Genomic DNA, 27,779 nt, shown 5'->3' on the forward strand with positions numbered 1-27,779 from the left:
TTTCAATTTGATCCTTAATAAATTACATGTGGTAAGCTCTTGCTGCACAGTAGGTTCCCCCAAGAGTTGGTCAAGGCCAAAGTGAGATGTTGAAGCACTGCTGTGGCAGTTTAAAGGGCTGCCACTGAGCTGTGTTCCCTAGCTCTACGCTGACCGATTGGATTCAGAGTTGGAATCATATCCTAAAGTTTCAGAACGAGGGCAGTGCACAGGCATTGGAAGTGAGCATGCACTTTCACCTGCATTACGAGGGTGTGCACACAATGAATTATAGGAACAGAAGCAGGTCATTCAGCCACTCGAACCTGATCCACCATTCAATAAGATCTTGGCTGATCTGTATCTCAACTCCACTTACCCGTCTTGGTTCTGTAACCCTTCATACCCTAACCCATCAAAAATATCAGTTTTGAAATCTTCAATTAACCCTAGTCTCTTTTTTGGGGGATGGAGGGTGCGGGGAGCGGGTGAGTTAATAGGTTAATTGGCCATTATAAATTGCCCCTCGTATAGGTAGGTGGTAGGAGAATATAGGGACAGGTGGGAATGTGGTAGGAGTATGGGATTAGTGTAGGATTAGTATAAATGGGTGGTTGATGGTCGGCACAGACTCGGTGGGCCGAAGGGCCTGTTTCAGTGCTGTATCTCTAAAGTAAAAAAGTAAAGTTCCAGATTTCCACTACCCTTTGTGTGAAGAAGTGCTTCCTGACATCACACCTGAACGGCCTGGCTCTAATTTTAAGGATTTCCCCCCTTGTTTTGGACTCCCCCTACCAGAGGAAATAGTTTCTCTCTATCTACCCTATCAACTCCTTTAATCATCTTAAACACATCAGTTAGGTCACCCCATAACCTTCTAAACTCAAGGGAATACAAGGCTAGTCTCTGCAACCTATCCTGATAATTTAAACCTTTTGGCCGCGGTATCATTCTGGTGAATCCGCACTGCACCCTCTCCAAGTCTAGTATAACTTCCTGAGGTGTGATGTCCAGGTCTGATCAGAGCTTTGTGTAACCAGGAGAATGCAGTTTAATGCTATCGAGTGTTCACATTTTCATCTACTGTCTGATTTTGACATTGAAATGCAGAAGCTGTGCAGATCTTAAGTTTGGAAGAGGGAGAGATTTTATTACAAAGTGAGCTCTGTGGGTGGCAGCTGCAGAATAATATTTATTCATGGCCTACAAACAAGTTATATTGATTAAAGAGGCTTTTTAAATTCAAATCAGTAAATGCCAAGGAAGAAAGATGGGAACAGTAGTATAGTGGTTATGTTACTAAATTAGTAAGCCCCGAGGCCTAGACTAATAATTCAGAGACATGAGTTCAAATCCCACCACGATAGCTGGGGAATTTAAATATAATTAAATAAATCTGCAATTAAAAAGCTAGTCTCAGTAATGGTGACCATGAAACTACTGGATTGGTATTGTTACAACCAAGGCAGGAGAAATACACTGTTAATTCAGTCCCACTTCTTCACGGGTCACAGCATATCAATAAATTTTTCCCACCTACCGAAGAATAGCCAATTAGACTCTATTTGTCCCTGGAATAAAGCACACCAACCAGGTTTCATTAAATAACAACAACATTAACTATTTATTAGGTAAAAATAATAATAAGTCTCAACCACTAATGAGATAAATCTAGATATATGAAAGCCCCTATGTCCCTAGCCCTCATACACACACACATATACATTCAAAAAAACAGTTAACCGAGGAAGAAGGATTTTGGTTTACAGCTGTTTCTTAGGAATAGAAGGAATCATAAAAAAATAAACCAGTTCATCACGCTCTGATAGGAAATTCTTCGGTTGGGTGAGGTGTCCCAGAGTCGAATAGTTAGATGCCACTTGAAGTCTCTCCAAGGTTGATGAACAGTCTGTGATGGGTAGGTGTTCAAGGCAATTCAGCTACAGCAGGCATCACATAGGCCTTTCAGCAGGGGTGTAGCAACAGGTCTGCTTAGGACTCACAGCAGCAGTATAGCAGTAGAAGCTTTCTTCAGGTTCCAGGATTTCCCAAAACACAGGAGGCAACAGGAACCACACTAAATGCAGGAATTCTTCAGAGACAGGAGGTAATAGGCATCTGCCACCTTTCAAATACAGGGTTTCTTTCCAAGAGATGGAAGTTTTCTTTACAGAGAGAGGTCTTTTTCTCTAGTCTCCAGGCAGGTCAGGACTAAGTTTCAAAATTTCAAATGCCTGCTCTTTGTCCAACTCACTAGTTTTTAAAAGGGTCTAAAAAAAAAAGTAAACCTTCCTGAGCCAATCACACGACCAGACACAGTGTCTCCCCTGTCGTTCAAAGTGTTGCTCCCCTGGCTGGCTTCCTTGAAACTGCTTGCTTTTCCTATTCTTGTATACAAAGTCAACATCCAAAATTTCAGCTATTTGCAAATGTCCATGTCCACTGAAAATCCTTTTTTCAGTTTTTTAAAACACACAGAATTTGAAGATTTAGTACAAAAATAAAACCCTTGTAACAGTATAAAAACCCATCTGGTTCAATAATATCTGTCAGGGAAGGAAATCTGCTGTTCTTACCTGGTCTGGCCTATATGTGACTCCAGATCCACAGCCTTCTGAAATGGCCTAGCAAGCCACTCAGTTGTATTCAAGAAGGCAGCTCACCACCACCTTCTCAAGAGCAATTAGGAATGGGCAATAAATGACAGTGATGCCCACATCCCCTGGCTGAACATTAAAAATTGCAATTGTATAGAGCCTTACAGCCAATGAAATGCTATTGGCATGTAGTCAGTGTTGTAACGTAGGAAATTTGCACAAAGCATGCTCCCACAAACAGCAAATCTGTTTTTAGTGATATTGGATGAAGGATAAATACCGGCCCAGGACACCAGGCAGAACTCCCCTGCTGTTCTTCGAAATAGTGGCTATGGGATCATTCACACCCGAGAATGTAGATGAAGCCTCGAATTAATGTCTCATCTAAATGATAGCACAGTATTAGCTAAATTTTTATTAATTTGCTGGTGTTGTCTAGCATTGCAGTTAGTTTGTTAATGTTAGTTAAAGCTGCCACTAGTGTTGGTTTTTTTAAGTTTGATAATATCACTGTTAGCTTGTTAGTGTTAGTTTGTTACTTTATTAGTGTGAGTCAGTATTAGTGTGTTAGCTGTGGGAATATGATGTCGTGGCATTAATGAAGACCTGGCTCAAAAAAAATGGCAGGACTGGGTACTAAATATTCCTGGATACAAAGTGTTCAGGAAAGATGGGGAAGGAAAGAAAGGAGGAGGGGTGGCAGCATTGTTTAAGGAGAATATTACAATGCTGGAGAGAGAGGAGTCCTAGAGGAGTCAAAGACAGAATCTATTTGGTTCCAGCTAAGAAACAATAGAGGCACCATTACACTGCTGGGGGTATTTTATAGGCTTGAACTAAAGAGAAAGGTATACTGGAACAAATTTGCAGGGAAATTACAGAGTGGTGCAAAAATATAGAGTAGTTATAATGGGGCACTTCACTTATTCTAATATAGACTGGGATAATAATAATATAAACTGGAGAGAGGGGGAAGAGTTGCTAAAATGTGTTCAGGAGAATTTTCTACATCATCCAGTCCAATGAGGAAGGAGGCATTGCTGGATCTAGTTCTGGGGAATGAAGTCGGTCAAGCAGATCAAGTGGCAGTAGGGGAACATTTAGGGGACAGTGATCATAGTATCATTATGTTGAGGGTAGCTATGGACAAGGAGGAATCAGAGTAGAAATAATTAATTGGGGGAAGGATATTTCATTTGAGTGAGAATGGATCTGGCCCAGGTAAATTGGAATCAGAAAGTAACAGGCAAAACTGTAATGTCACAATGCCTTTAAATAGTTTGGGTCCAGTCAAGATACATTCTTATGCAGGTTAAAGGTAGGACAAACAAAGCCAGAGCTCTCTGGATGATGAAAAAGATAGAGAGTAAGATGAAGCAGAAAAAGAGTGTGCATGACAGATGTCAGGTTGATAATACAAGTGAAAACTAGGCTGAATATCTGAAGTTCAGAGGGGAAGGGAAACAAGAAATGGGAGCAAAGAAAGAGTATGAGAGACTGGCAGCTAATATAAAAGGGAATACAAAAGTCTCCTATAGGCATAATAATAGAAAAAAGGTGGTAAAAGGAGGAGTGGGGCCGATTAGAGTCCAAAAAGGGGATTTACACATGGAGGCAGAGGGCATGGCTGAGACACTAAATAAGTACTTTGCATCTGTCTTTACCAAGGAAGAAGATGCTGCCTAAGTCATAGTGAAAGAGGAGGTAGTTGAGACACTAGATGGGCTAAAATTTATAAAGAGGAGGTATTAGAAAGGCTGGTTGTATTTAAGTCACCAGGACTAGATCAGATGCATCCGAGGGTACTGATGGAAGTAAGGGTGGAAATTGCGGATGCACTGGCCATAATCATCCAATCCTCCCTAGATATAGGGGGAGATGTCAGAGGATTGGAGAATTCAAATGTTGCATGCTTGTTCAAAAAAGGGTGTAAGGACAAGCCCAGCAAATACAGGCCAGTCGGTTTAACCTCAGTGGTGGGAAAGCTTTTAGAAACAATAATCTGGGACAAAATTAATAGTCATTTAGAAAAATGTGGATTAATTAAGGAAAGCCAGCATGGATTGTTAAGGGCAAATCATGTTTAATTAATTTGCTGAGTTTTTTTGATGAAGTAACAGAGAGGGTTAATGAGGATAATGTCCTTGATTTGGTTAACATGGACTTCAAAAAGGCATTTGATAAAGTACCACATAACAGGCTTGTCAGCAAAGTTGAAGCCCACGGGATAAAAGGGCAGTGGCAGCATGGATACAATATTGGCTGAGTGACAGAAAACAGAGAGTAGCGGTGAACGTTTGTGTTTCAGACCGGAGGAAGGTATTCTCAGAGGTCAGTGCTGGGAATTACTGCTTTTCTCAATCTATATTAATGACGAGTTGAAGAGACTTAGCAGTTGGCAGGAAAAAAGACAGAAGCGCAAGGGGAGAGCCAACTGTGTAACAGCCCCGACAACCAATTTTATCTGTAGCGCCTGTGGAAGAGTCTGTCACTCTAGAATTGACCTTTATAGCCCTTCCAGACGCTGCTTCACAAACCACTGACCACCTCCAGGAGCTTACCCATTGTCTCTCGAGATAAGGAGGCCAAAGGAAGAAGAAGATTAATGACCTAGACTTGGGTGTACAGGGCACAATTTCAAAACTTGCAGATGACACAAAACTTGGAAGTATAGTGAACTGTGAGGAGGATAGTGATAGACTTCAAGAGGACATAGACAGACTGGTGGAATAGGCAACACATGGCAGATGAAATTTAATGCAGGGAAGTGTGAAGTGGTACATTTTAGTAGGAAGAATGAGGAGAGGCAATATAAACTAAATCGTACAATTCTAAAGGGGGTGCAGGAGCAGAGGGATCTGGGGGTATATGTGCACAAATCATTGAAGGTAGCAGAGTAGGATGAGAAAGCAGTTAATAAGGCATACAGGATCCTGGGTTTTATAAAATAGAGGCATAGAGTGCAAAAGCAAGGAAATTATAGTAAACCTTTATAAAACATTGGTTCGGCCTCAACTGGAGTATTGTGTCCAATTGCGGGCACCACACTTCAGGAAGGATGTGAAGACATTAGAGAGGGTGCAGAAAAGACTTACGAGAATGGTTCCAGGGATGAGAGATTTCAGTTAGGTGGATACACTGAAGAAGCTGAGGCTGTTCTCCTTAGAGAAGAGAATGTTGACAGGAGATTTAATAGAGGTGTTCAAAATGATGAGGGGTCCGGTTAGAGTAGATAAAGAGAAACTGTTCCCATTGGTGGAAGGGTTGAGAACCAGTTTAAGGAGATTGGCAAGAGAACCAATGGCGACATGGGAAAAAGCACTTTTAGACAGCAAGTGGTTAGGATCTGGAATGCACTGCTTGAGAGTATGGTGGAGGCATATTCAACTGTGGCTTTCAAAAGGGAATTGGATAATTATCTGAAGAGAAAAATATTGCAGGGCTGGGGCAAAAAGCGAGGGAGTGGGACTAGCTGAGTAGCTCTTACAGAGAGCTAGCACGGACCGAATGGTCTTCTGTGCAGTAACCATTCTATGGTTCATCCTATGATTCTATGAGTTTATTAGTGTTAGTGAGTGCTTGTTAGTGTGAACCATGTGACTACTATTGAAATGGATGGTTTGTTAAGACCTCTAAAGGTTCCAGGAACCTCTGGCACGTTGCCAAAGGGCGTCACCATGGAGCTGCTGACGGGTGTCCAAAGGTTTCTTTCTATGTGAGAGACTGGAGGTTTCTCAGCATAATATTAACACTTCCTGTAAATTCCAATCTACTGGCTATTACTCAAATTGGGGGAGGAGAGGGGTGAACATTTTTATGAAGTTAATTTACAGAAATGTAGACTGAGCAGTCCATGTGCTGAATGCCAGACTTAGCACTTCCTTGGAGATGCCTTGCTGAGACACCAAACTTTGGAGCCAATATATCTGATAGTTCCTGTCCAGTCAATGCAAAAGAACTTGCATTTATATAGCACCTCTGATGACCTCAGGACCTCCCAAAGGACTTTACAGCCGATAATGTACTTTTTGAAGTGTAGTCACTGTTCTAATGTAGGAAACACAGCTGCCAATTTGCACACAGCAAGATCCCAAAAACAGCAATGTGATAATGATCAGATAATCTGTTGTTACTGATATTGGTTGAGGGATAAATATTATCCTGAGGAGAGTTCCCCAACTCTTCGAAAATGGTGTTATTGGATCCTATAGGTCCACTTAATAGGGAAGATGAGACCTCAGTTTAAAGTCTCATCTGAAAGATGGCACCTCTGGCAGTGCAGCACTCCCTCAGTATTCCTCTGGAGTGTCAGCCCAGACTATGTGCTCAAATCTTTGGAGTGGGGCTTGAACATAAGAAATAAAAGCAGGAGTAGGCCATTTAGCCCCGTGAGCCTGCTCTGCCATTCAATAAGATCATGGCTGATCTTCTACTTCAGCTGCACCTACCCCACTATCCCCATATCCCTCATTTCTCTTTTACCTAAAAATCTATCAATCTCTGTCTTGAATATGCTCAATGACTGAGCATCCACAGCTCTCCGGGATAGAGAATTACAAAAAAAAATCACAACCTTCTTAATGAAGAAATCTGTCCTCATCTCAGTCCTAAATGGCTGGGCCCATATTATGAGACTGTGACCCTTGGTTCTAATCTCCCCAGCCAGAGGAAACATCCTCCTTGCATCAACCCTGTAAAGCCCCTTAAGAATTTTATGTTTCAATGAGACCACCTCTCAGGGAATATAGGCCTAGACTGCTCAATATCTCCCCATAGGACAATCCTCTCATCCTGGGAATCAACCTAGTGAACCATTGTTGCACTCCCTCTAAGACACGTATACCCTTCGTTAGGTAAGGAGACCAAAACTGTACACAGTACTCCAGGTGTGGTCTCAGTAATATTTCGCAGTAATATTTCTTCACTCTTATACTCCAATCACTTTGTAATAAAGGCTAATATACCATTTGTTTTCCAAGTTTCTTGCTGTACCTGCATGTTAACTTCCTGACTCAGAGGCGACAGCAGTATGCACTGAAGCATGGCTACAATGCCCCAGGACTCTCCCTGAGGTGTTACTCTCTCTTTCTATGGTGACACTGAATCCCCAGTGGCACCATTTATTAGTCACATATCAATTCATTATTAATTTGTTATTTATTTATCAATTACCACAGTTTTAATATTCTCATCCTTCAATCCCTCCATGGCCTCGCCCCTCCCTATCTGTATAACCTCCCCCTGGCCATACAACCCTCTGAGATCTCCACGCTCCTCCAATTCTGACCTCTTGCACATCCCTAATTTCCATCGCTCCACCATTGGCGGCCGTGCCTTCACCTGCCTGGGCCCGAAGCTCTGGAATTCCCTCCCGAAACCTCTCCGCTTCTTTCCCTCTTCCTTCAAGATGTCCCTTAACAACTACCTCTTTGACCAAGGTTTGAGTTACCTGTCAAAATATCTCCTTATGTGACTCGGTGTCAAATTTTATTTGATTATATTCCTGTGATATGTCTTGGGACGTTTTACTACATGACTGGTGTTAGGTAAATGCAAGTTGTTGTTGTTTTTAAAGTTAAAAAATTTTCCATCCCAGATGGGTTCAATGCTGTGGCAAAGTCACTGCCCCCTTGTTGAAGCAAGGTCATTCTTTTCGAGTCTCTCCAGGGAATGCTGTCCCCTTTAACACCAACAGGGCCATTTGAGGTAAGATTGAAGGGTGCCATGGTTACCGTGGTTACAGTAATCTGGATTTTAGCAGCAGCTGGTGTCTCTGTGTAATTGGAACTATTAAACTGCTGTTTAAAGAGAGTGTTTCAGCATCACTGACCATTATAGGGGGAGTCTCATCACAGTGATTTCAGTTATATGGAGAGACTTGAGAAATGGGCTCTTCTCCTTACAGCAGAGGAGTTTTAATAGAAATATTCAACATCATGAAGGGTTTTGATAAAGTGAATAAGGTTTCCATTGGCAGGAGGGTCAGTAACAAGGGGACACAGACTTAAGGTGATTGGCAAATGAAGCAGTGGGGGACATGGGAATTTTTTTTTTTTACACAGTGAGTTGTTGTGATCTGGAACGCGCTGCCTGAAAGGGCGGTGGAAGCAGATTCAATAGTAACTTTCAAAAGGGAATTGGATAAATACTCAAAGGGGAAATTTGGAAGGGTATGGGGAAAGAGTGGGATTAATTGGATAGCTTTTTCAAAGTGCACGAACAGGCACGATGGGCCAAATGGCCTCTTCCTTTGCAAGGCTCTGGGGAAAGAGCAGGGGGGGCGTGGGGACTAATTGGACAGTACCTTCAATATGAATGGCTTCCTTCTGTGCTGTAAGATTCTATAATGAGGGGAGGGGAATCTCATCACTGGGTCTCCCTTTTTTTTTTAGAAATTAGAACATTACAGCGCAGTACAGGCCCTTCGGCCCTCGATGTTGCGCCGACCTGTGAAACCATCTGACCTACACTATTCCATTTTCATCCATATGTCTATCCAATGACCACTTAAATGCCCTTAAAGTTGGCGAGTCTACTACTGTTGCAGGCAGGGCGTTCCACGCCCCTACTACTCTCTGAGTAAAGAAACTACCTCTGACATCTGTCCTATATCTATCACCCCTCAACTTAAAGCTATGTCCCCTCGTGTTTGCCCTTGTAGTAGGAACAGAAAAACTAAAGTTAATTACAGAAGGCAGTGGACACCAAGTCATTAAATAGATTCAAGAAGGAGACAGATATATTTATGCCAAAGGGATCAAGGGATATGGGGAAAAAGTGGGAACAGGGTACTAAAGGAGGGAGAGGACTCTGAGTCTCTCAGGCCTGGAGGGGCACAATAGGAGGTAGGTTATGTTACTGAGTCACTCGTTTTCCCTGCAAGGACACTAGTGGCTTTTAGCTAAATTGAGGGGGGAAATTACAAAAAGTTTAGCTGTTGTTGGTTAAGATTATTTTTATAATCTGAATAATTCCACAAGACAGCCATACATTCATACAATATGGCAGTCACCATCCTACCCAATATGGCCATGTTTTTACCGATTAAAGGAATAGGAGGAGGCCCCTTGGGCCTGTTCCACCATTCAGTCAATCATTGCTGATCTGCACCTCAACCCCATTTTCCCATATTTGCTCGATATCCCATGACACCCTTACTAACAAACAATCTCAGTCTTGAAAGCTCTAATTGACCCTCAGCTTCCTCGGTGTTTTTGAGGGAAAGAGTTCCAGATTTCCACTACCCTTTCTGTGAAAAAGTGCTTGCTTCCTGACCACCCCTGAAAGGCCCAGCTCTAATTTTATTATGCCCCCTCTTTCTTGATTTACCCACTGGGGGAAATATCTAACCTTTTGAGCACTGTTTTGACATTTTAATTGCCTTCATCACCCCTCATTGTCTAAACTCAAAGGGATGCAAAAACAATTTATTCAGACACACTTTTTCTTTTTCTCTCTCTATGATGAAGGTGGAGGTCAATACTGGAGAAATACTGCCTGTCAGCAGCTATTGGGATGAGGCTCCTTGTCTCCTCTTAACACACACAAGCCTTGCAATCAAAAATGCAACTGATGCATATTTATTAACTGAGTAGCAAGTTGCTAACAATCTACCAATTAGCACCACACCCACCCAACAAATATTAACCTGATTTTTTTTCCTTAGTTCTTCCCCCCTCCTCTTTGATGTGATGAGTAATTGGGGGCTTTCATGCTCTCTCGCATATGATTTTAAATAAAAGCTAACTGTGAGGCATTGTTAGAGTATGCAAAGGTAATTTGTGGAGAGTTTACACAGGCTCAAAGTGCGAAGTTCACTCACCTTGGAGAATTGGGATTCTCAATTTCTCTTTCCTGACAGGCTTCCAGTTTGAAGGTAAGACGATCTCTCTCTTGGGTGTGGGCTACCTATGAAAAAAAAAGTTTTGTAACTTTATAGATAAAAATGAAAGATGCTGGAAATGAACAACTACTGTGTTTCTGTCTGCACATGGAAGATATTCTGTGAGGTGATTGCCTGATAGTTAGAGCCTTCCTGATGAACAGTCCCTGTTTGATAACTCTCCTTTTTATTTCCCCTCCCGTGTTTGTACCAGTTGTAGTGTCTCTGCAGTGCATGATGCTGAGAAGCTATTGGGTAAATCTCTCCATTGTAGTCTGACAATTTGACTGAAGTGAGGTACCCTCCTTTTGGGGTCTTTGCTCCAGGATTGGGACCCTGACTCTGCAATCAGACCTTGACTTCCTAACATCCGTGTAAAACAAAACTGCTTTGGCGATAGCATAGTCACGGGTGAGTGGGGGCAGGGGGAGAGATTTCCGTTTGGGTGAAGGGGGCCACTCTATCTTTGTGGTGATCAGTGTTGTGGGAGCCCTGGGGTTAATGGACTCTCTGTGGTTCTTCTACTGGAGTCATGCATGAGCAATGGGACCGAACCCCTGTGGAAGATCCCCCTCGTTTGCTCTGCGTATATAATGAATCAACAGCTCTCATTTAATGTGCCATGACCAGGCTGGTAGAAAGCCAGCTGATGGACCTTGGTCTTGTTTCTGCATCTGACAATTGCTGTGGTTATAAATATATATGGACTTTACCACGGCTCATTTTTATTTACGATGGTAAGAATTGCTGGATGCAAAGACCTGGGGTCCATCTATCTTGTTGACTACATCCTGGTCGCATGATATATGGAAGTTGCTGACTTATCATGGCAACCAAAGGTTTTGTCCGCTCTCCCCTCAGTCGGCAGTGTGCTGTTTCCTTGTGATTATGTTGTGTGAGGCTTCGGCTCTGATAATTGCTACTAAATTATCCCTGCTGACACCTTCACCCCATTACTGTAAGAATAAGCAGTTGGGGGTTGAATAATTTTGAAGTAGGCAGAAATACTAATGCAATCTGTGCTGTTTTAGTGCAACTCTTTCTCCACCTCCCAAACTCTTTTTTTTTTAACAGATAGACCCATACGCCCTCTGAAACCCTGGTGAGATGTTCCACTCGCTATTCGTCTTCTGGCTGTGGAATGTTTCATCAGCTGTTAATGCCCTACTGGAGATGTTTAGCTGAGATTCTCGAGAGCTTTATTGTAGCTTTACCAATCAAAGCCTCTTGTACTTTCCTACAAAACTGTGTAGGTGACTGAATAGGTGGGAGTAGTGTAAAATTCTGGGCCTGACTGTTACTGTGTTGCCTGCAACTTGAGATTGGGTAGGGGGCTGGCACTGGTTCCCCTTGATGAGTTTATACTGGGAGGGTGGGGCTGGAGAGCTGTAGTGACTAAAACCTGCCGTAGGGTTGCCAACGCTCCAGGATAACCCTGGAGCCTCCAGAATTTAAGACTAGTCTCCAGGTCACTGGGAAAACAAAATCAGAAATAAATTGTGCTTTTTTTTTAAAAAAAAAGAAAATTCTTCAATTCCTTTTGTTCACCATTTCAAAAAAAAAATTAGGATTGGGAGGCTGTTCGGCCAATTGATGATTCTTCACAATCAATGAAGAGTCTGTTTGCTTTTTGATTGGCTATGGGAAGGATGGGTGATCAATGATAGGAGTATGGGGGTGGGGCGGTTGGAGACAGCAGGTCATGGGGTGTTGCTTCCAGGACTAAGTCCAACCAGAGTTTGCAACCTTAGCCTGTGGTGATAGGTGAAAAGACTTGTTGGCCAGGAGACATGCACCAAAGCATTGGACAATTGGGAGTTTAATGGAAAGGGGGGAAAATCATAGGCCAGGGTGCAGAGCTCTGCTGTAGTGGGGTGACAAAGGATTGTGGGTAGGGTTGCGACCCAGTCCGTCAATGCTTCCATTTAAAAAAAAAAACTCATCCTTGTTTTCAAGCCTGTCCATGACCTCGCCCTGTCCCTGTAACCTCCTCCAGCCTTACAATCCTCCAAGATCTCTGTACTCCTCCAGTTCTGGCCTCTGGTGGATCATGAAGACTGTTTCTTTTTTAATGGAAATCTGGTTGCTTTGGGTATGCACACGTAACCTCTGGAATTGCCCATGGTTTATTGCTGGACTGTAAACCTATAGCCAGTGGGCACATCCTGAACCCAGGGTAATGCAGCATTCAGACTCTTTCAGTTGTATTTTACTATTTGCTAGTTTACACAGTCCAATTAGTGAGTCAAATTGGCTGGTCAGTCATCACCTGGAGCCTGATTGGTTATCATCTGGTGCGTACGTCATTCTCATCCTTGTTTTCACTCCCTATCTGTTCAACCACCCTCCAGTCCTACAGCGCTCCTCCAATTCTGGTCTCTTGCACATCCCCAATTTTAATTGCTCCAGCAGTGATGGTCATGTTTTCAGCTGCCTAGACCTTAAGCTCTAGAACTTCCTTCCCTAAACCAATCTACTTGTTTTAAGATCCATCTTAAAACCTATGCCTTTGACCAAGCTTTTGGTCACCTGTCCTAATATCTCCTTGCATGGCTTGGTGTCAAATTTTGTTAATGTTCCTGTGAAGCGCTTTACTATATTAAAGGCGCCATATCGATACATGTTGATGATGAGATGAGCAATTTTGTAACCATGGAAGCAAGAGGATTTGGACTTCAGGGTGGTAAAACTGTAAAACAGTCTTGCGTTTTTCATCATCTTAAACTGAATAAGATAGCGAGTGGAATCCATGGCTAAGGACCAAAGAATGTGTCCGAAATATGATTGCGTTGGTCTTCGCAATGTGCATCTGAAGGAAGATGTTGGACGCTGGCAGTCAACAGCACAGAAGTCATTGAGGGTCACGAGAAAGAGACAGAGTGGTAGAACTGCGTGCCCTCCATATACTGTGGACAATGTCATTTAAGGAACAGCAAGTAGATGATGAGGGAGCCAAGGGTGATCTTTTAGGGGAATTCCAGAAATAACCGTAGGAGAAGCTGGGAAAAAAGCCTTGTTGGAGTTTCTCGAGCTGCATTTGGATAGATGGATGTGGCAACAAGTTTTTTTTTTTTTGTTTTATTCATTCATGGGATGTGGGTGTCACTGGCTAGGCCAGGATTTATTGCCCATCCCTAATTGCCCTTGAGAAGGTGGTGGTGAGCTGCCTTCTTGAACCATTGCAGTCCATGTGAAGGAGGTACACCCACAATGCTGTTAAGAAGGGAGTTCCAGGATTTTGACCCAGTGACAGTGAAGGAATGGCGATATAGTTCCAAGTCAGGATGGTGTGTGATTTGGAGGGGAACTTACAGGTGGTGGTGGTCCCATGCATCTGCTGCCCTTGTCCTTCTAGTTGGTAGAGGTTGTGGGTTTGGAAAGTGCTGTCTAAGGAGTGTTGGTACATTGCTACAGTGCATCTCGTAGATGGTACACACTGCTGCCACTGTGCGTCGATGGTGGAGGGAGTGAATGTTTGTGGATGGGGTGCCAATCAAGCTGGCTGCTTTGTTCTGGATGGTGTCGAGCTTCTTGTTGTTGGAGCTGCACCCATCCAGGCAAGTGGAGAGTATTCCATCACACTCCTGACTTGTGCCTTGTAGATGGTGGACAGGCACTGGGGAGTCAGGAGGCGAGTTACTCACTGCAGATTCCTAGCCTCTGACCTGCTCTTGTAGCCACTGTATTTATATGGCTACTCCAGTTCAGTTTCTGGTCAATGGTAGCCCCTATGATTCAGGGGGGTTCAGCGATGGTAATGCCATTGAATATCAAGGGGAGATGGTTAGATTCTCCCTTGTTGGAGATGGTCATTGCCCGGCACTTGTGTGGCGCGAATGTTACTTGCCGCTTATCAGCCCAAGCCTGGATATTGTCCAGGTCTTGCTGCATATCTATACGAACTGCTCCAGTATCTGTGCAGTCACGAATGGTGCTGAACATTGTACAATCATCAGCGAACATCCCCACTTCTGACCTTTATGATTGAAGGGAGGTCATTGATGAAGCAGCTGAAGATGGTTGGGTCTAGGACACTACCCTGAGGAATTCTTAGTGCTGTCCTGAAGCTCAGATGATTGACCTCCAACAACCACAACCATCTTCCTTTGTGCTAGGTATGACTCCAACCAGTGGAGAGTTTTCCCCTTGATTCCCATTGACTTCAGTTTTGCTAGGGCTCCTTGATGCCATACTCAGTCAAATGCTGCCTTGATGTCAAGGGCAGTCACTCTCACCTCGTCTCATGTGTTCAGCTCTTTTGTCCATGTTTGAACCAAGACTGTAATGAGGTCAGGAGCTGAGTGGCCCTGGCGGAACACAAACTGAGCGACACTGTGCAGATACTGCTAAGCAAGTGCCACTTGATGGCACTGTTGATGACACCTTCCTTCACTTTACTGATAATTGAGAGTAGTCTGATGGGGCGGTAATTGGCCGGGTTGAACTTGTCCTGCTTTTTGTGTACAGGACATACCTGGGCAATTTTCCATATTGCCGAGTAGATGCCAGTGTTGTAGCTGTACTGGAGCACAGGTCTTTTGTACTATTGCCGGAATATTGTCAGGGCCCATAGCCTTTGCAGTATCCAATGCCTTCAGTCATTTGCACTGGACAACTGAAGTGGGGTGTTGGAGGATGGTTTGTTAAATGTGTTGGGTGCTGTGGAGGAAAAGGAGGAATTATGTTTCATGGTCACAGAGGATTTAATTTATGACTTTGGTTAGAGAAAGACTTGCATTTATATCGTACCTTTCAGGATGTCCCAAAGCAGCCAGTGAGGTACTTTTCGAAGTGTAGTCACTGTAATTTAAGAAATGTGGCAGTCAATTTTTTGCACAGCAAACTCCAACATACAGCAATAGAAGAAATGATTAATTTGTTATTGGGGTGCTGGCTGAGGGCTAATTATTGGCCAGGAGAGACCTCCCCTGCTTTTGGGAGGGATCATTTTGTAATACATGAAGACCTTGGGTTAAAGTCTCATCTAAAAGATGGTTAGGACTCAAGTTTGTATCTGCGTCTGCTTTAAAAATCCAACCTGCTCATTTGAAAGAAAGTTAAAAGATTTCTTTAGTGTGTTGTCAATGTCTGGTTTTAATTGAGACTGTGAGGGGGTTTGCCTCAGAAACAACAGCAGTTTGACACAATATTGTGTGTCTGTCTTTAACAAATGAGGTAGAATGGGACTTCATTCAGGCAGAGTCATTCAAATGGCTGTCCAATCATCAAAAAATATTGAGGTTAAGGGCATGTCTTGTATTTTGTATTTGTATCATGCTGTACTTCAACACTGAACATGGGATTGTGTGATCCAGTGGCTGGGGGTTATATTTTTAAACTGGGGTGGGGTCTCTGGTTTCAACCCCTTCCAGTGACCCACCCCCCGGCTTGGGCAACGGACTCTAAGTGGGCTTTAGTCTTGGGGAAATTAAAGATGAACCTGCATGAATGGCTGTGCCCTGTCTGCAGGATTTGACGGTATTTACAAAGAAACCATTTCCTCTGATGGGAGAGTCCAGAACAAGGGGGCCTTAAAATTAGAGGCAGGCCTTTCGGGCGGTGGTGTCAGGAAGCATCTCTTCACACAGAGTCATGGAAATCTGAAACGCTCTCCCTCAAAAAGCCATTGAGACTGATGGTGGGGGGGGGAGGGGTGGGCGATCAACTCAAAAAGTCAAAACTGCGATGGGAAGATTTTTGTTGGGTAAGGGGATTGAGGTTTACAGAGGCAGGTAGACGGAGTTAAGATACAGAACAGCCATGATCAGACTGGATGGAGGAAGAGGCTTAAGGAGCTGAATGGCCTCCTCCTTTCCCCTGCCCCACATGCATTCTTCAGCGGGAGTCCCTTGTATAACAAAGACGTAGAATCTTGCCTTTTTCATTTTCCTCCCTCCCTTCCCCAAGCCCAAAGGGGTGTGCCGGTCAGTTTTACAGGCTCCAGTTGATGGGACCAGGTCCGTCAGTTCAGACTGAGGATCGAAGACTTTGGCTCTCATTGCGCATTCCTAGGAGAGAGCAATGATATCCCCTGCCCTCCTTCATACAAAGTTGTATGACCAGTTTCTTCACAATGGCCTTATAAGGTTTGATTGTAACATGGTAATAAAATATTGGCTTCTGTTTCCTATTTTATATCCCCTCTCTCTTCCGCTGCACTTTACGCTATTTATACAATGTTGCATGTTCCAAATGCCTGGCCTTTGACCAACTGCTATAAACAAGGGATCTGAGTAGTTCTATCAGTTTGAAGCTCCAATGGTGCAGGGTAAACCCAGGCTGCAAAAAGGCCTTTCAATCCATTGATGCTCCTTAAGGTCAGGTAAGGGAGAAGGCCTCAAAGGACAAGAGGTGACTGTTCACTGCAGTTACATATTGGGGAGAATCTGGAGTAACTGCATTCAGTTCTGGTCACTGCAGCTCAAGAAGGATATATTGGCTTTGGAGGGAGTGCAGCGCAGGTTCACTAGAGGGTTAAATTATGAAGACAGGTTGCACAGACTAGGCTTATATTCTCTCAAGAATAGAAGATTTAAGGGGTGATGAAACTGAGCTGTGTTTAAGATGATTAAAGGTTTTGATACAGTAGATTATTTCCTCTGGGGAGCCAAGAACAAGTTTCAGTACACTATTGCCCCCTCCTGGTATTGACCTGAACTGTAGCATTAACGTAGAAGCCCATGTCTTGTGTCTTGGAGTTAGTAGGTGGAATGGAGAGATAATAGGGCAGCTGCTGTTCCTTCAATAAGGAAGCATACAACACAGAAGGAGGCCATTCAGCCCATCATGCCTGTGCTGAAAGAGCTATCCACTTATTCCCATTCTCTGTGCTCATTTCCCCATTGCACTGCAAATTTTTCCTATCAGTATTTTATCCAATTACATTTTGAAAGTTACTATTGAATCTGCTTCCACTACCTTTTCAGGCAGTGCATTCGAGATCGTAACTCACTGTTTTTAAAAAAAAATTCTCTATCTTCCTGCTGGCTCTTTTGCTAATTATCTTCAATCTGTGTACTCTGGTTACTGATATACCTTCCTGCCACTAGAAACAGTTTCTCCTAATTCTTATCTAAATCATGAATGGTTTTGATAGTCTCCACTTAACCTTCTCAGGTCTAAGGAAAACAATGAAAAAAACTTTTCCTCACCTCCCCTCTAATTCTTCTACCAATCGCTTTAAATCTATGCCCCCTTGTCACTGACCTCTCTGCTGAGGTGAATAGACCCTTCACCTCCACTCTATTCAGGCCCCTCAAATTTTTTTACATTTCAATCAGATCTCCCCTCAGGCTTCTCTGTTCCAAGGAGAACAACCCCAGACTATTCAATCTTTCCTCATAGCTGCATTTTTCCAGTCCTGGCAACATCCTCGTAAATCTCCTCTGTACCCTCTCTAGTGCAATTACATCCTTTCTGTAATGAGGTGACCAGAACTGCACACAGTATGCAAGTTGTGGCCTAAACAATGAGTTATACAGTTCCAGCATAACCTCCCTGCCTTATATCCTATACCTTGGCTAATAAAGGAAAGGATTCCATATGCCTTCTTCACCACCTTATTGACCTGTCCTGCTATCTTCAGGGATCTGTGGACATTCACTCCAAGGTTCCTCACTTCTTCTACACCTCTTAGTATTTTCCCATTAATCGTGTATTCCTTTGCCTTATTTGACCTCCCCAAATGCATCACCTCACACTTCTCCAGGTTGAATTCCATTTACCACTTTTCCGCCTGTCTGACCAGACCATCAATATCTTCCTGCAGCCTACAGCTATCCTCCTCGCTATCTACCACACGGCCAATCTTTGTGTCATCTGCAAACCTCTTGATCATGTCTCTCACATTTACGTCCACATTGTTAATATATATCACAAAAAGCAGTGGACCCAGTATTGAGCCCTGCGGAATGCCACTGGAAACAGCCCTCCAGTCGCTAAAACACCTCTCAAAAATTAGTTCTGACGAACGGTCACTGACCTGAAACCTTAACTCTGCTTCTCTCTCCACAGATGCTGCCAGGCCTGCTGGCTATTTCCAGCATTTCTTGTTTTTATCTCAAAAATTACCCTTTGTTTCCTGCCACTGAGCCAATTTTGTATCCACTTTGCTGTGTTTGGTATTTATGCCTTAAACAAGCCCCCTCCTGCCCCTCTTCATCTCCTGTTAGCAGGCAGTGGTTGCCAGACAGACCAGGAGTAGACAGGGAGTGCAGGAGTTCCCGGAGGGCATCCCATTTTCTAACCGTTCTGAGTACCGATGGGAGAGAGGGTCCCTCTGGAGAGTGCAGCAAGAGTCATGACCAGAGCACCATGGGTGGCTCAGATGTGCAGGGAGGGAGGAGAAAAGACTGGAGAGCAATAGTGGTAGAAGATTCTATAGTTAGGGGAACAGACAGGTGTTTCTGTGATTGCAGACATGATTCCAGGATGGTATGTTGCCTCCCTGGTGCAAGGGTCATGCATATCATCGAGCAGCCACAGAGCATTCTGGAGGGTGAGGGTGCATAGTCCGCATTGGTACCAACAGTATAGGTAGGAAAAGGGATGAAGTGCTGCAGGCTGAGTTTAGGGAGTTAGGAAAGAGATTAGCAAGCAGGACCTCAAAGATAGTAATCTCCGGATTACTCCAAAGGCCATGTGCTAGTGAGTATAGAAATAGGAGAATACACCAGATGAATGTGTGGCTGGAGAGATGGTGCAGGAGGGAGGACTACAGATTTCTGGGGCATTGGGACTGGGTCTGGGGAAGGTGGGACCTGTACAAGCTGGACGGTCTACACCTGAACAGGACTGGGACGAATATCTTTGCAGGAAGGTTTGCTAGTGCTGTTGGGGATGATTTAAACTAGATTGGCAGGGGGTGGGAACCTGAGGGCAGTTTCATACAGGACAAATTCAGAGCAGGGAATGGGAGGCAGAAAATTAGCGAGCGACTCTGAAAGACAGAAGAAGCAAAGTTTAAAAAAAGTGTGCAGCACAGGAATTTGGCAGTGTTAAAAGGTATTTATTTAAATACAAGGAGTATAGTAAATAAAGCTGATGAGCTGAGGGCACAGATAGACACATGGCAACATGATATCATTGCGATTACAGAAACTTGGCTTAAAGAGGGGCAAAAATAGCAGCTCAACATCTCTGGATATGGAGTTTTCAGGCAGGGTGGAGAGGGGAATAAAAAAGGAGGGGGTGTAACATTATTGGTTAAAGAATCAATAACAGCTGTGAGGAGGGATGTTTATGTTAAATGAATCATCAAATGAGACCATATGGGTTGAGCTCAGAAATAAAAAAGGAGGCAGCCACACTACTAGGCGTGTACTATAGACCCGCAAATAGTGAGAGGGAGATAAAAGAACAAATATGTAGGCAAATTTCTGAGTGTAAGAACAATAGGGTCATATTAGGGTAGTTGAAATCCCCAACTATTATAAACTGGGATACAAACAGTGTGAAGGGCACAGAGGGCACAAAATTCTTGAACTGTATTCGAGAGAACTTTTTTAGCCACATAACAAGCCCAATGAGAGGGGGCGCAGTTCTAGATTTATTCTTAGGAAATGTAGCTGGGTAAGTGGATGAAGTAACAGTGGGTGACCATTTTGGAGATAGTGACCATAATACAGTTCGATTTAGTATTATTATGGAAAAGGATAAAGACAGAACAGGATTAAAAGTATTAAATTGGGGAAAGGCAAATTTTACAAAGCTGAGAGGTGATCTGGCAAAAGTGGACTGGATACAACTACCTGGAGGAAAACCATTGACAGGCATTCAAAAGTGAGATTCTACAGGCACAGTGTAGACATGTCCCTACAAAGGAAAAGGGTGGTAGTGCCAAATCTAGAGCCCCTGGTTATCTCGAAGCATAGGGTAAGATAAAGCAGAAAAAGAAAGCTTTACTTCTCTAGCCTTTCTAAAGTATTAAGTTTAGAAAGTGCAGGAGTGAAGTAAAAAATGAAATTAGGATAGCAAAGAGAGGACATGAAAAAATATTGGCAGGTAAAATCGAGGAAAACCCAAAGATATTTTATCAGTACATTAAGAGCAAGAGGATAACTAAGGAAAGGGTGGGGCCTGTCAGAGATGTACAAGGTAACTTTTGTGTGGATGTAGAAGATGTGGGCAGGGTTCTTAAAGAGTACTTTGTCTCTGCCTTCACAAAGGAGAGGGTTGATGCAGACACTGTAGCTAAAGAGGAGGAGTGATAAATATTACATTCAATAAACATAATGAGAAAAGGTCTAACATCCTTGAAAGTGGATAAATCACCAGGGCCGGATGGATTGTATCCCAGGCTGTTAAAGGAAGCCAGGGAGAAAATAGCAGATTCTCTGAGGATCATCTTCAAATCCTCACTAGATACAGGCAAGGTACCAGAGGCTTGGAGGTTTGAGAATGTTGTACCATTGGCCTATCCTGTGCACCCATTTTAAACAAATAATTATAGGCTGGTTGGTCTGACCTTGGCGGTTGGCAAATTATTAGAATCAATTCTGAGAGATAGGAAAAACTGTCACTTAGAAAGGTATGGATTAATCAGGGGTAGTCAGCATGGGTTTGTTAAGGGACTTAACAAACTGTCTTACTAACTTAATTGAATTTTTTGAGGAAGTTAACAAGGAGGATTGATGAGGGTAGTGCAGTGGATGTTGTCTACATGGATTTTAGTAAGGCATTTGACAAGGTCCCACATGGCAGACTGATCAGAAAAGTAACAGCCCATGGGCTACAGGGGAATGTGGTGAGTTAGATCCAAAATTGGCTCAGTGACAGGAAACAAAGGGTAATGGTCGGATGTTTTTGCGAATGGAAAGCGGTTTCCAGTGGCGTTCCACGGAGCTCAGTGTTGGGTCCATTGCTGTTTGTGGAATATATTAATCATTTTGACTTAAATGTTGGAGGGATAATTGGGAAATTTGCAGATGACACAAAAATTGCCTGTGTAGTTGATAGTGAAGAGGATAGCTGTAGACTCCAGAATGATATCAATGGTTTGGTTGAGTGGGCGGGAAAGTGGCAAATGGAATTCAATCCAGAGAAGTGTGAGGTAATGCATTTGGGGAGGGCAAACAAAGCAAGGGAATCCACAATAAATGGGAGGATATTGAGAGGAGTAGAATGTCCACAGGTCCCTGAAGTTGGCAGGACAGGTAGATAAAGTGAAGAAGGTATATGGAATGCAAAAGCAGGGATGTAATGCTGGAACTGTATAAAACGCTGGTTAGGCCACAGCTGGAGTATTGTGTACAGTTCTGGACACCACATTACAGAAAGGGCATAATTGCTCTGGAGAGAGTACAGAGGAGAATGTTGCCAGGGCTTGAAAATTGCAGCTATGAGGAAAGATTGGATCGCCTAGGGTTGTTTTCGTTAGAAAAGAGGCGGCTGAGGAATGGCTTAATTGAGGTGTACAAAACCATGAAGGGCATGGATAGAATAGACAGAAAGAAACCATTTCCCCTAGTGGAGAGATCAATTATCAGAGGGCACAGATTTAAGGTGATTGGTAGACGGATTAGAGGGGACATGAGGGAAAAAACTTTTCATCCAGAGGGTGATGGGTGTCTGGAATTCACTGCCCAGATCGGTGTTGGAGGCAGAAACCCTCAACTCTTGTAAAAGGTACCTGGTCCTGCACCTGAAGTGCTGTAACCTGCAAGACTATGGACCAGTTGCTGGAAGATGGCATTAGAATGGGTAGCTAGCTTTTTTTCAGCTGGCGCAAACACGATAGGCTGAATGGCCTCTTTCTGTGTCGTAATTTTTCTATGGTTTATCTAGCCTCCTCTTAAATGCATCTATGCTATTCATCTCAACTGCTCCCTCTAGTAGTGAGTGCCACGTTCTCACCACTCTGTCTAGGTAAATAAGTTTCTCCTGAATTCCCTATTGGATTTATTAGTGACTATCTTATATTTATGGCCCCGAGTTTTGGACTCCTCACAAGTGGAAATATTTTCTCTACATCTTCCTAATGAATCTCTTCTAGACACCCTCTCTAAGGCCTTGACAGCCTTCCTAAAGTATGGAGCCAAGTTGTCGGCTGCATTGTGGGAGGGTGAGGAGCTTCTGTGTCTTATATCTTTCCTCCTTTTCTCATTGTTGAAGGTAACCCATACAAGAGAGCCATGCCGGACCTGACGACTGCCATCTCCAAGTCCTTGAATAAAACCACGCCGGGGATTCAAATATGGCGAATTGAGGCAAGTAGAAGGGTTCTATTCACTTCCTGTCTTGTGCACAGTAACTGGTGGAAATCCATCATGTGACACTTGTCCAGCACTGTGTGTGACAATAGTGACTGCTGTAGCAAGTTTCTTCTCTGCTCAAAAATGCTGGGAGAATCATTCTCGGGATGTGGGTGTCACTGGCAAAGTCTGGGCATTTACTGAACTGAGGGGGCTTGCAAGAACACTTCAGAGGCAGTTAAGAGTCAACCATGTTGGTGTGGGACTGGAGTCATAGGCCTGGCCCAGTCCAGGTAAGGGCAGCAGGTTTCCTTCCCCTAAAGGACATTAGTGATCCTCTTGGGAATTTATGTCTATCTGACAGCTTCACAGTCACTTTTATGGAAACCAGCTTTCTTTTATTGAGATTATCTCTTTTAAACTGCATTCAAATTCTCAAATTTCTGTGGTGGCATTTGAACTTCAGTTCTCTGAATTCCAGTAACATAAGCACCACATTGCTGTACCACCTACTGGTAAGTTCCACCTGCCCTAGTTATAGAAGGAGGGAGCTTTACTCTGTATCTAACCCCGTGCTGTACCTGTCCTAGGAGTGTTTAATGGGGCAGTGTAGAGGGAGCTTTACTCTGAATCTCACCCCGTTTTTTTTTTTTTAACCCCCCCCGTTTTTTTTTATAAGGTGGCCTTTATACCCCAGGCCCCTTTTATATACATTTTATGTCGAGGGGGCCTTTATTCCCCAGGCCCCCTTTATACATTTTTTATGTCGAGGGGGGCCTTTATTCCACAGGCCCCCTTTATATACACACTTATATTTTTAAAATAACTTTATTAAAAACAGATAAATAAACAAAAAAACTCAAATTAAAATGCCATTCTCGGCGTCGACTATGCACTCCAGTCCCTGCGGTGCCCACCGGTCGCGGTCACCCCGTGCTGTACCTGTCCTAGGAGTGTTTGATGGGACAGTGTAGAGGGAGCTTTACTCTGAATCTCACCCCGTGCTGTACCTGCCCTGGGAGTGTTTGATGGGGCAGTGTAGAGGGAGCTTTACTCTGTATCTCACCCCGTGCTGTACCTGCCCTGGGAGTGTTTGGGGACCATGTAGAGGGAACTTTATTCTATCTAACTCTCATGCTGACACCTGACTTTTCGCTCGCTTTAGTGAAATATTCTACATTTTTAAAAAAAGTCCAAGATTATTTCTGGTTCAGTTGCTGAATTTGTATGTAACCCGACCCACATTCCATCAAAGTGACCCATCTGATGTGCAGCTGAAGGCGCTGCTTGTTGCTCTGGCAACAGATTTACCAAACGTGAGTTTGTTTTTATGATGTGGGGATATTTATTTTTCTCATCAGAAAATGCTGATGGTTCCTGTGCCACAGAAATCCTATGGCAATTTCTATGAAGGCGATTGTTACATCCTGTTTGCAGTAAGTAGATTGATGCTGATGTTTAATGTGTCTTGGGTGATGAATCCTCCATCACCCTCTGTGTTCACTGGCTCCTGGTCTGGCAATATCTCAATTTTAAATTTCTCATCCTTGTTTTTAAATCCCTCCATGGTCTCACCCACTCCTATCTCTGTGCCCTCCTCCAGCCCTACAGCTGTCTGATCTCTGCACTCTTCCAATTCTGGTCTCCTGCGTATTCCTGATTTTCTTTGCACCATTGGTGGACATGCCTTCTGGTGCCAAGCTCTGCAATTCCTTCCCTAAACCTCTCCATCTCTCTTTCCCACTTAAGGAACTTTGATCTCTTTACCTATCGACAACAACAACACCTTGTATTTATATAATGCCTTTAACATAGTGAAACATCACATGGTGCTTCACAGGAGTGTTGTCAAACAATGACAGAGCCACATAACGAAATATTAGAACCCTCACCTAAACCTTTTATGACCTCCAGCCTCAGCTATTGCAATGTGGTCTTGGACAGCCTCCCACCTTTTACGCTCTGTAAACTTGAGTTCATCCAAAACTATGTTGCCCGTATGTACGCATGGATGGGGGGTGGGGGGGGGGGGGGGGTGATGTGGGGGGTGGTGGTGGTTTAGATCAGGATCAGGCTGGGTGCTGCTCCTCTATGGAAGAATAGCTGCCCAAAGCAGTTCATATATATAGTAGCCACTTGGGTGTAAAGCCAGAGGGTTACTGGTTGTCAACTGAACTGTAGTCCCACAAAAGGCAGCACCATTAGGAGAGGAGGGGATAGAAATGAATATTTTTCTGATTGTACCCCAGACACAAGTATGAAGTATGTTCTTCCAATTTATCCCAACTCTTTTGGAGAGAGCTGGAGCTTTAAAAAACCTCCCAGGTGAGTTGCATAAGAGTCTGCAGGCTATTCGGCCCAACTGGTCCATGCTGGTATTTATGTTCCACATGTGCCTCCTCCCACCTATCAATATATTCCTTCCTCACGTGTTAATGTAGCTTCCCCTTAAATACATCTATGCTATTCCCTGTGGTATCAGGTTCTACATAAATTGGAACTGATTCAGTCTCTTTCCCGCCCCAGACTCACAAAACCGGGAGTTCCTTCTCTTATGACGTCCACTTCTGGATCGGAAAAGACTCCTCTCAGGATGAGCAGGGAGCAGCTGCAATCTACACCACTCAGTTGGATGATTACCTGGAAGGGAAGGCGGTACAACATCGGGAGGTGCAGAGACATGAGTCCGAGGTCTTCAAGGGTTATTTCAAGAAGGGCTTCATGTGAGTGAAGTCCATTTTTAATGACTTTTGCAATATGTTCTTATCCAATGGTGGCAGGATTTATACTGGGATATGGAGTTGAGTGTGAGAGTATAGCACAGGGTCTGTATTGGGATAGTGGTCAGCAAGTGGGACTTAAACCCACAACCTCCTGACTAAGGCAAGAGTGTATAAGACACTAGTTCGGCCTCAGCTTGTCATAGAGTCCTAGAGAGATACACCACTGAAACAGGCCCTTTGGTCCACCGAGTCTGTGCCGACCAACAACCACCCATTTATACTAATCCTACATTAATCCCATATTCCCTACCACATCCTCACCATTCTCCTACCACCTACCTACACTCGGGGCAATTTATAATGGCCAATTTATCTATCAACCTGCAAGTCTTTGGCGGTGGGAGGAAACCGGATCACCCAGCGGAAACTCACGCAGACACAGGGAAAACTTGCAAACTCTGCACAGGTAGTACCCAGAACTGAACCTGGGTCGCTGGAGCTGTGAGGCTGCAGTGCTAACCACTGCGCCACTGTACCGCCCCAGTTCTGGGAGCCGCACGTTAGGAAAGACATGAGAGCATTGGAGAAAATACAGAAAAGGTTTGTGAGAATGGCGCCAGGGATGAGGAATTTCAGTTATGAAGATAGATTGGAGAAGTTAGGACTGTTTTCCTTGGAGAAGAGAAGGCTGAGAGGTGATTTGATAGAGGTATTCAAAATCATGAGGGGTCTGGACAGAGTAGATAGAGAGAAACTGTTCCCACTCGTGAAAGGTTTGAGAATGAGAGGGCACAGATTTAAAGTATTTGGTAAGAGAAGCAAAAGTGACATGAGGAAAAACTTTTTCAGGCAGCGAGTGGTTAAGGTCTGGAATGCGCTGCCTGAGAGTGTGGTGGAGGCAGGTTCAATTGAAGCATTCAAAAGGGAATTAGACAGTTAGATGAAAAGGAAGGATGTGCAGGGTTATGGGGAGAAGGCAGGGGAATGGAACTGAGGGAATTGATCTTTTGGAGAGCTGGTGCGGACACGATGGGCTGAATGGCCTCCTTCTGCAATGTAACGATTCTGTGATACCCTGAGTTATGGCTGGTGAATGAATAGTGATCTGGGCTGATTTCAGGTGCAAATTAAAAGCAAGTTTTCTGTTTTTCACAGTTACAAACAGGGAGGTGTTGCTAGTGGGATGAACCATGTGGAAACCAACACCTATGATGTGAAGAGGTTGCTTCATGTGAAAGGAAGGAAGAATGTATGCGCTGGTGAGGTGAGCACTTGAACCAACCTTCAAATTCACCTCCTGTTCCAAATCTCCCCATAATACTGGCCAAGATCTCCATTGGGAATGTGTCCAGTCTGCCTCTGAATAGAAGCTGTTCTCTATAGCACCCTGCACCATCCCAGTTTGTACAGTTAATTGTGTAGGCAGCAGGAGGGGTGTTAAAATGAGCCTCAGTTAGTTGGGAGGGGAGGAAATCGGCCAGGATTGCTGCTCCTGAATCAGGGAGTCCAGTCCCTGTTGGTCTTTCACACATTGGCTTTGGCACCTCCTGGTTGGATGTATTCCTGGAGGTGTCATCACATGACCTCAGCCTCCAACCACCTTGATTTCCCATTGTTGCACCTTGCTTTTCTAGCTAGGTAGACTCTTCATTACCTGATTGGATGACTGTCTGTCAATAGGCCTTTTTGGCCATGTCAAGCTTCTTAATAATGATGTTCAAAGAAGTTTTCTCTTTTTTTTTAAAAAAAAAACAAACCCGCAATTGTTTTAGTTGCCCTGATTTTTTTTTTCTCCAGGTTTTGCTGGCAGCAGTGTCCCTCGAGACTCCAGGACAATCCTGGAGGGTTGCCAACCCTACCTCCAGTTGATTGGTCTGTCACAGGTCACAAACCCGAAACATTAACTATGTTTCTCTCTCCACAGATGCTGCCAGACCTATTGAGTATTTCCAGCACTTTGTTTTTATTTCAGATTTCCAGCATCTGCCAGTATTTTGCCTTTTTATACATAGGCCTGTCCAACCTTTTTCTCTCCAGCTTGTACATGGAAATTGACCACTTGGGTGAGACACCAGAGACCTGTAGATGTGAACTCCAGTGAGAGTTTACGGTCTCGAAGGGAGGGAGTGGGAGAAGTTTGGATTTATCTAGATTTCATCTGTTTATGCACAAATCTGTATGAATCATTGGATTAGATGGTGCTCTGCACAACAATCATTAATGCCCATTGTGTCCATAAGGACCATAAACCTGCTTGCGATGTTAAATGTGAAATGCACACAATGCAAAGATATTGAGAGTTGTCCAATGGCACAGAAGGTGCTGAGGATTGGTGAACAGCAAATGTGATTCCCTTCAAAATGGGAGTTGGAACTGTCGACTAGCTAGTATTGGAAAAAGTAGCACA

The 27,779-nt window shown here is 43.7% G+C and overlaps 1 protein-coding gene across 2 annotated transcripts in view; it reads left to right on the top strand.

The window, feature by feature from the left end:
• Positions 1–10,270: 10,270 nt before the first annotated feature.
• The window catches only part of LOC137371841 (villin-1-like), a 51,399-nt gene continuing 33,890 nt past the window's right edge, over positions 10,271–27,779 (top strand). Inside the window, exons 1-5 of one of the 2 annotated variants that reach the window (XM_068034778.1) lie at positions 10,271–10,452; positions 22,570–22,664; positions 24,011–24,085; positions 25,176–25,372; positions 26,528–26,636. In XM_068034778.1, coding sequence (XP_067890879.1) covers positions 22,590–22,664; positions 24,011–24,085; positions 25,176–25,372; positions 26,528–26,636 — 456 coding nt within the window. In that variant the 5' untranslated portion in view covers positions 10,271–10,452; positions 22,570–22,589. Of the gene's footprint in view, positions 10,453–10,755; positions 10,870–22,569; positions 22,665–24,010; positions 24,086–25,175; positions 25,373–26,527; positions 26,637–27,779 lie in introns of those variants that run through there. The other variant, XM_068034779.1, reaches the window with a different exon arrangement.

The sequence above is a fragment of the Heterodontus francisci genome, chromosome 7 (assembly GCF_036365525.1).
Source record: "Heterodontus francisci isolate sHetFra1 chromosome 7, sHetFra1.hap1, whole genome shotgun sequence".
NCBI classification, from domain to species: Eukaryota; Metazoa; Chordata; class Chondrichthyes; order Heterodontiformes; family Heterodontidae; genus Heterodontus; species Heterodontus francisci.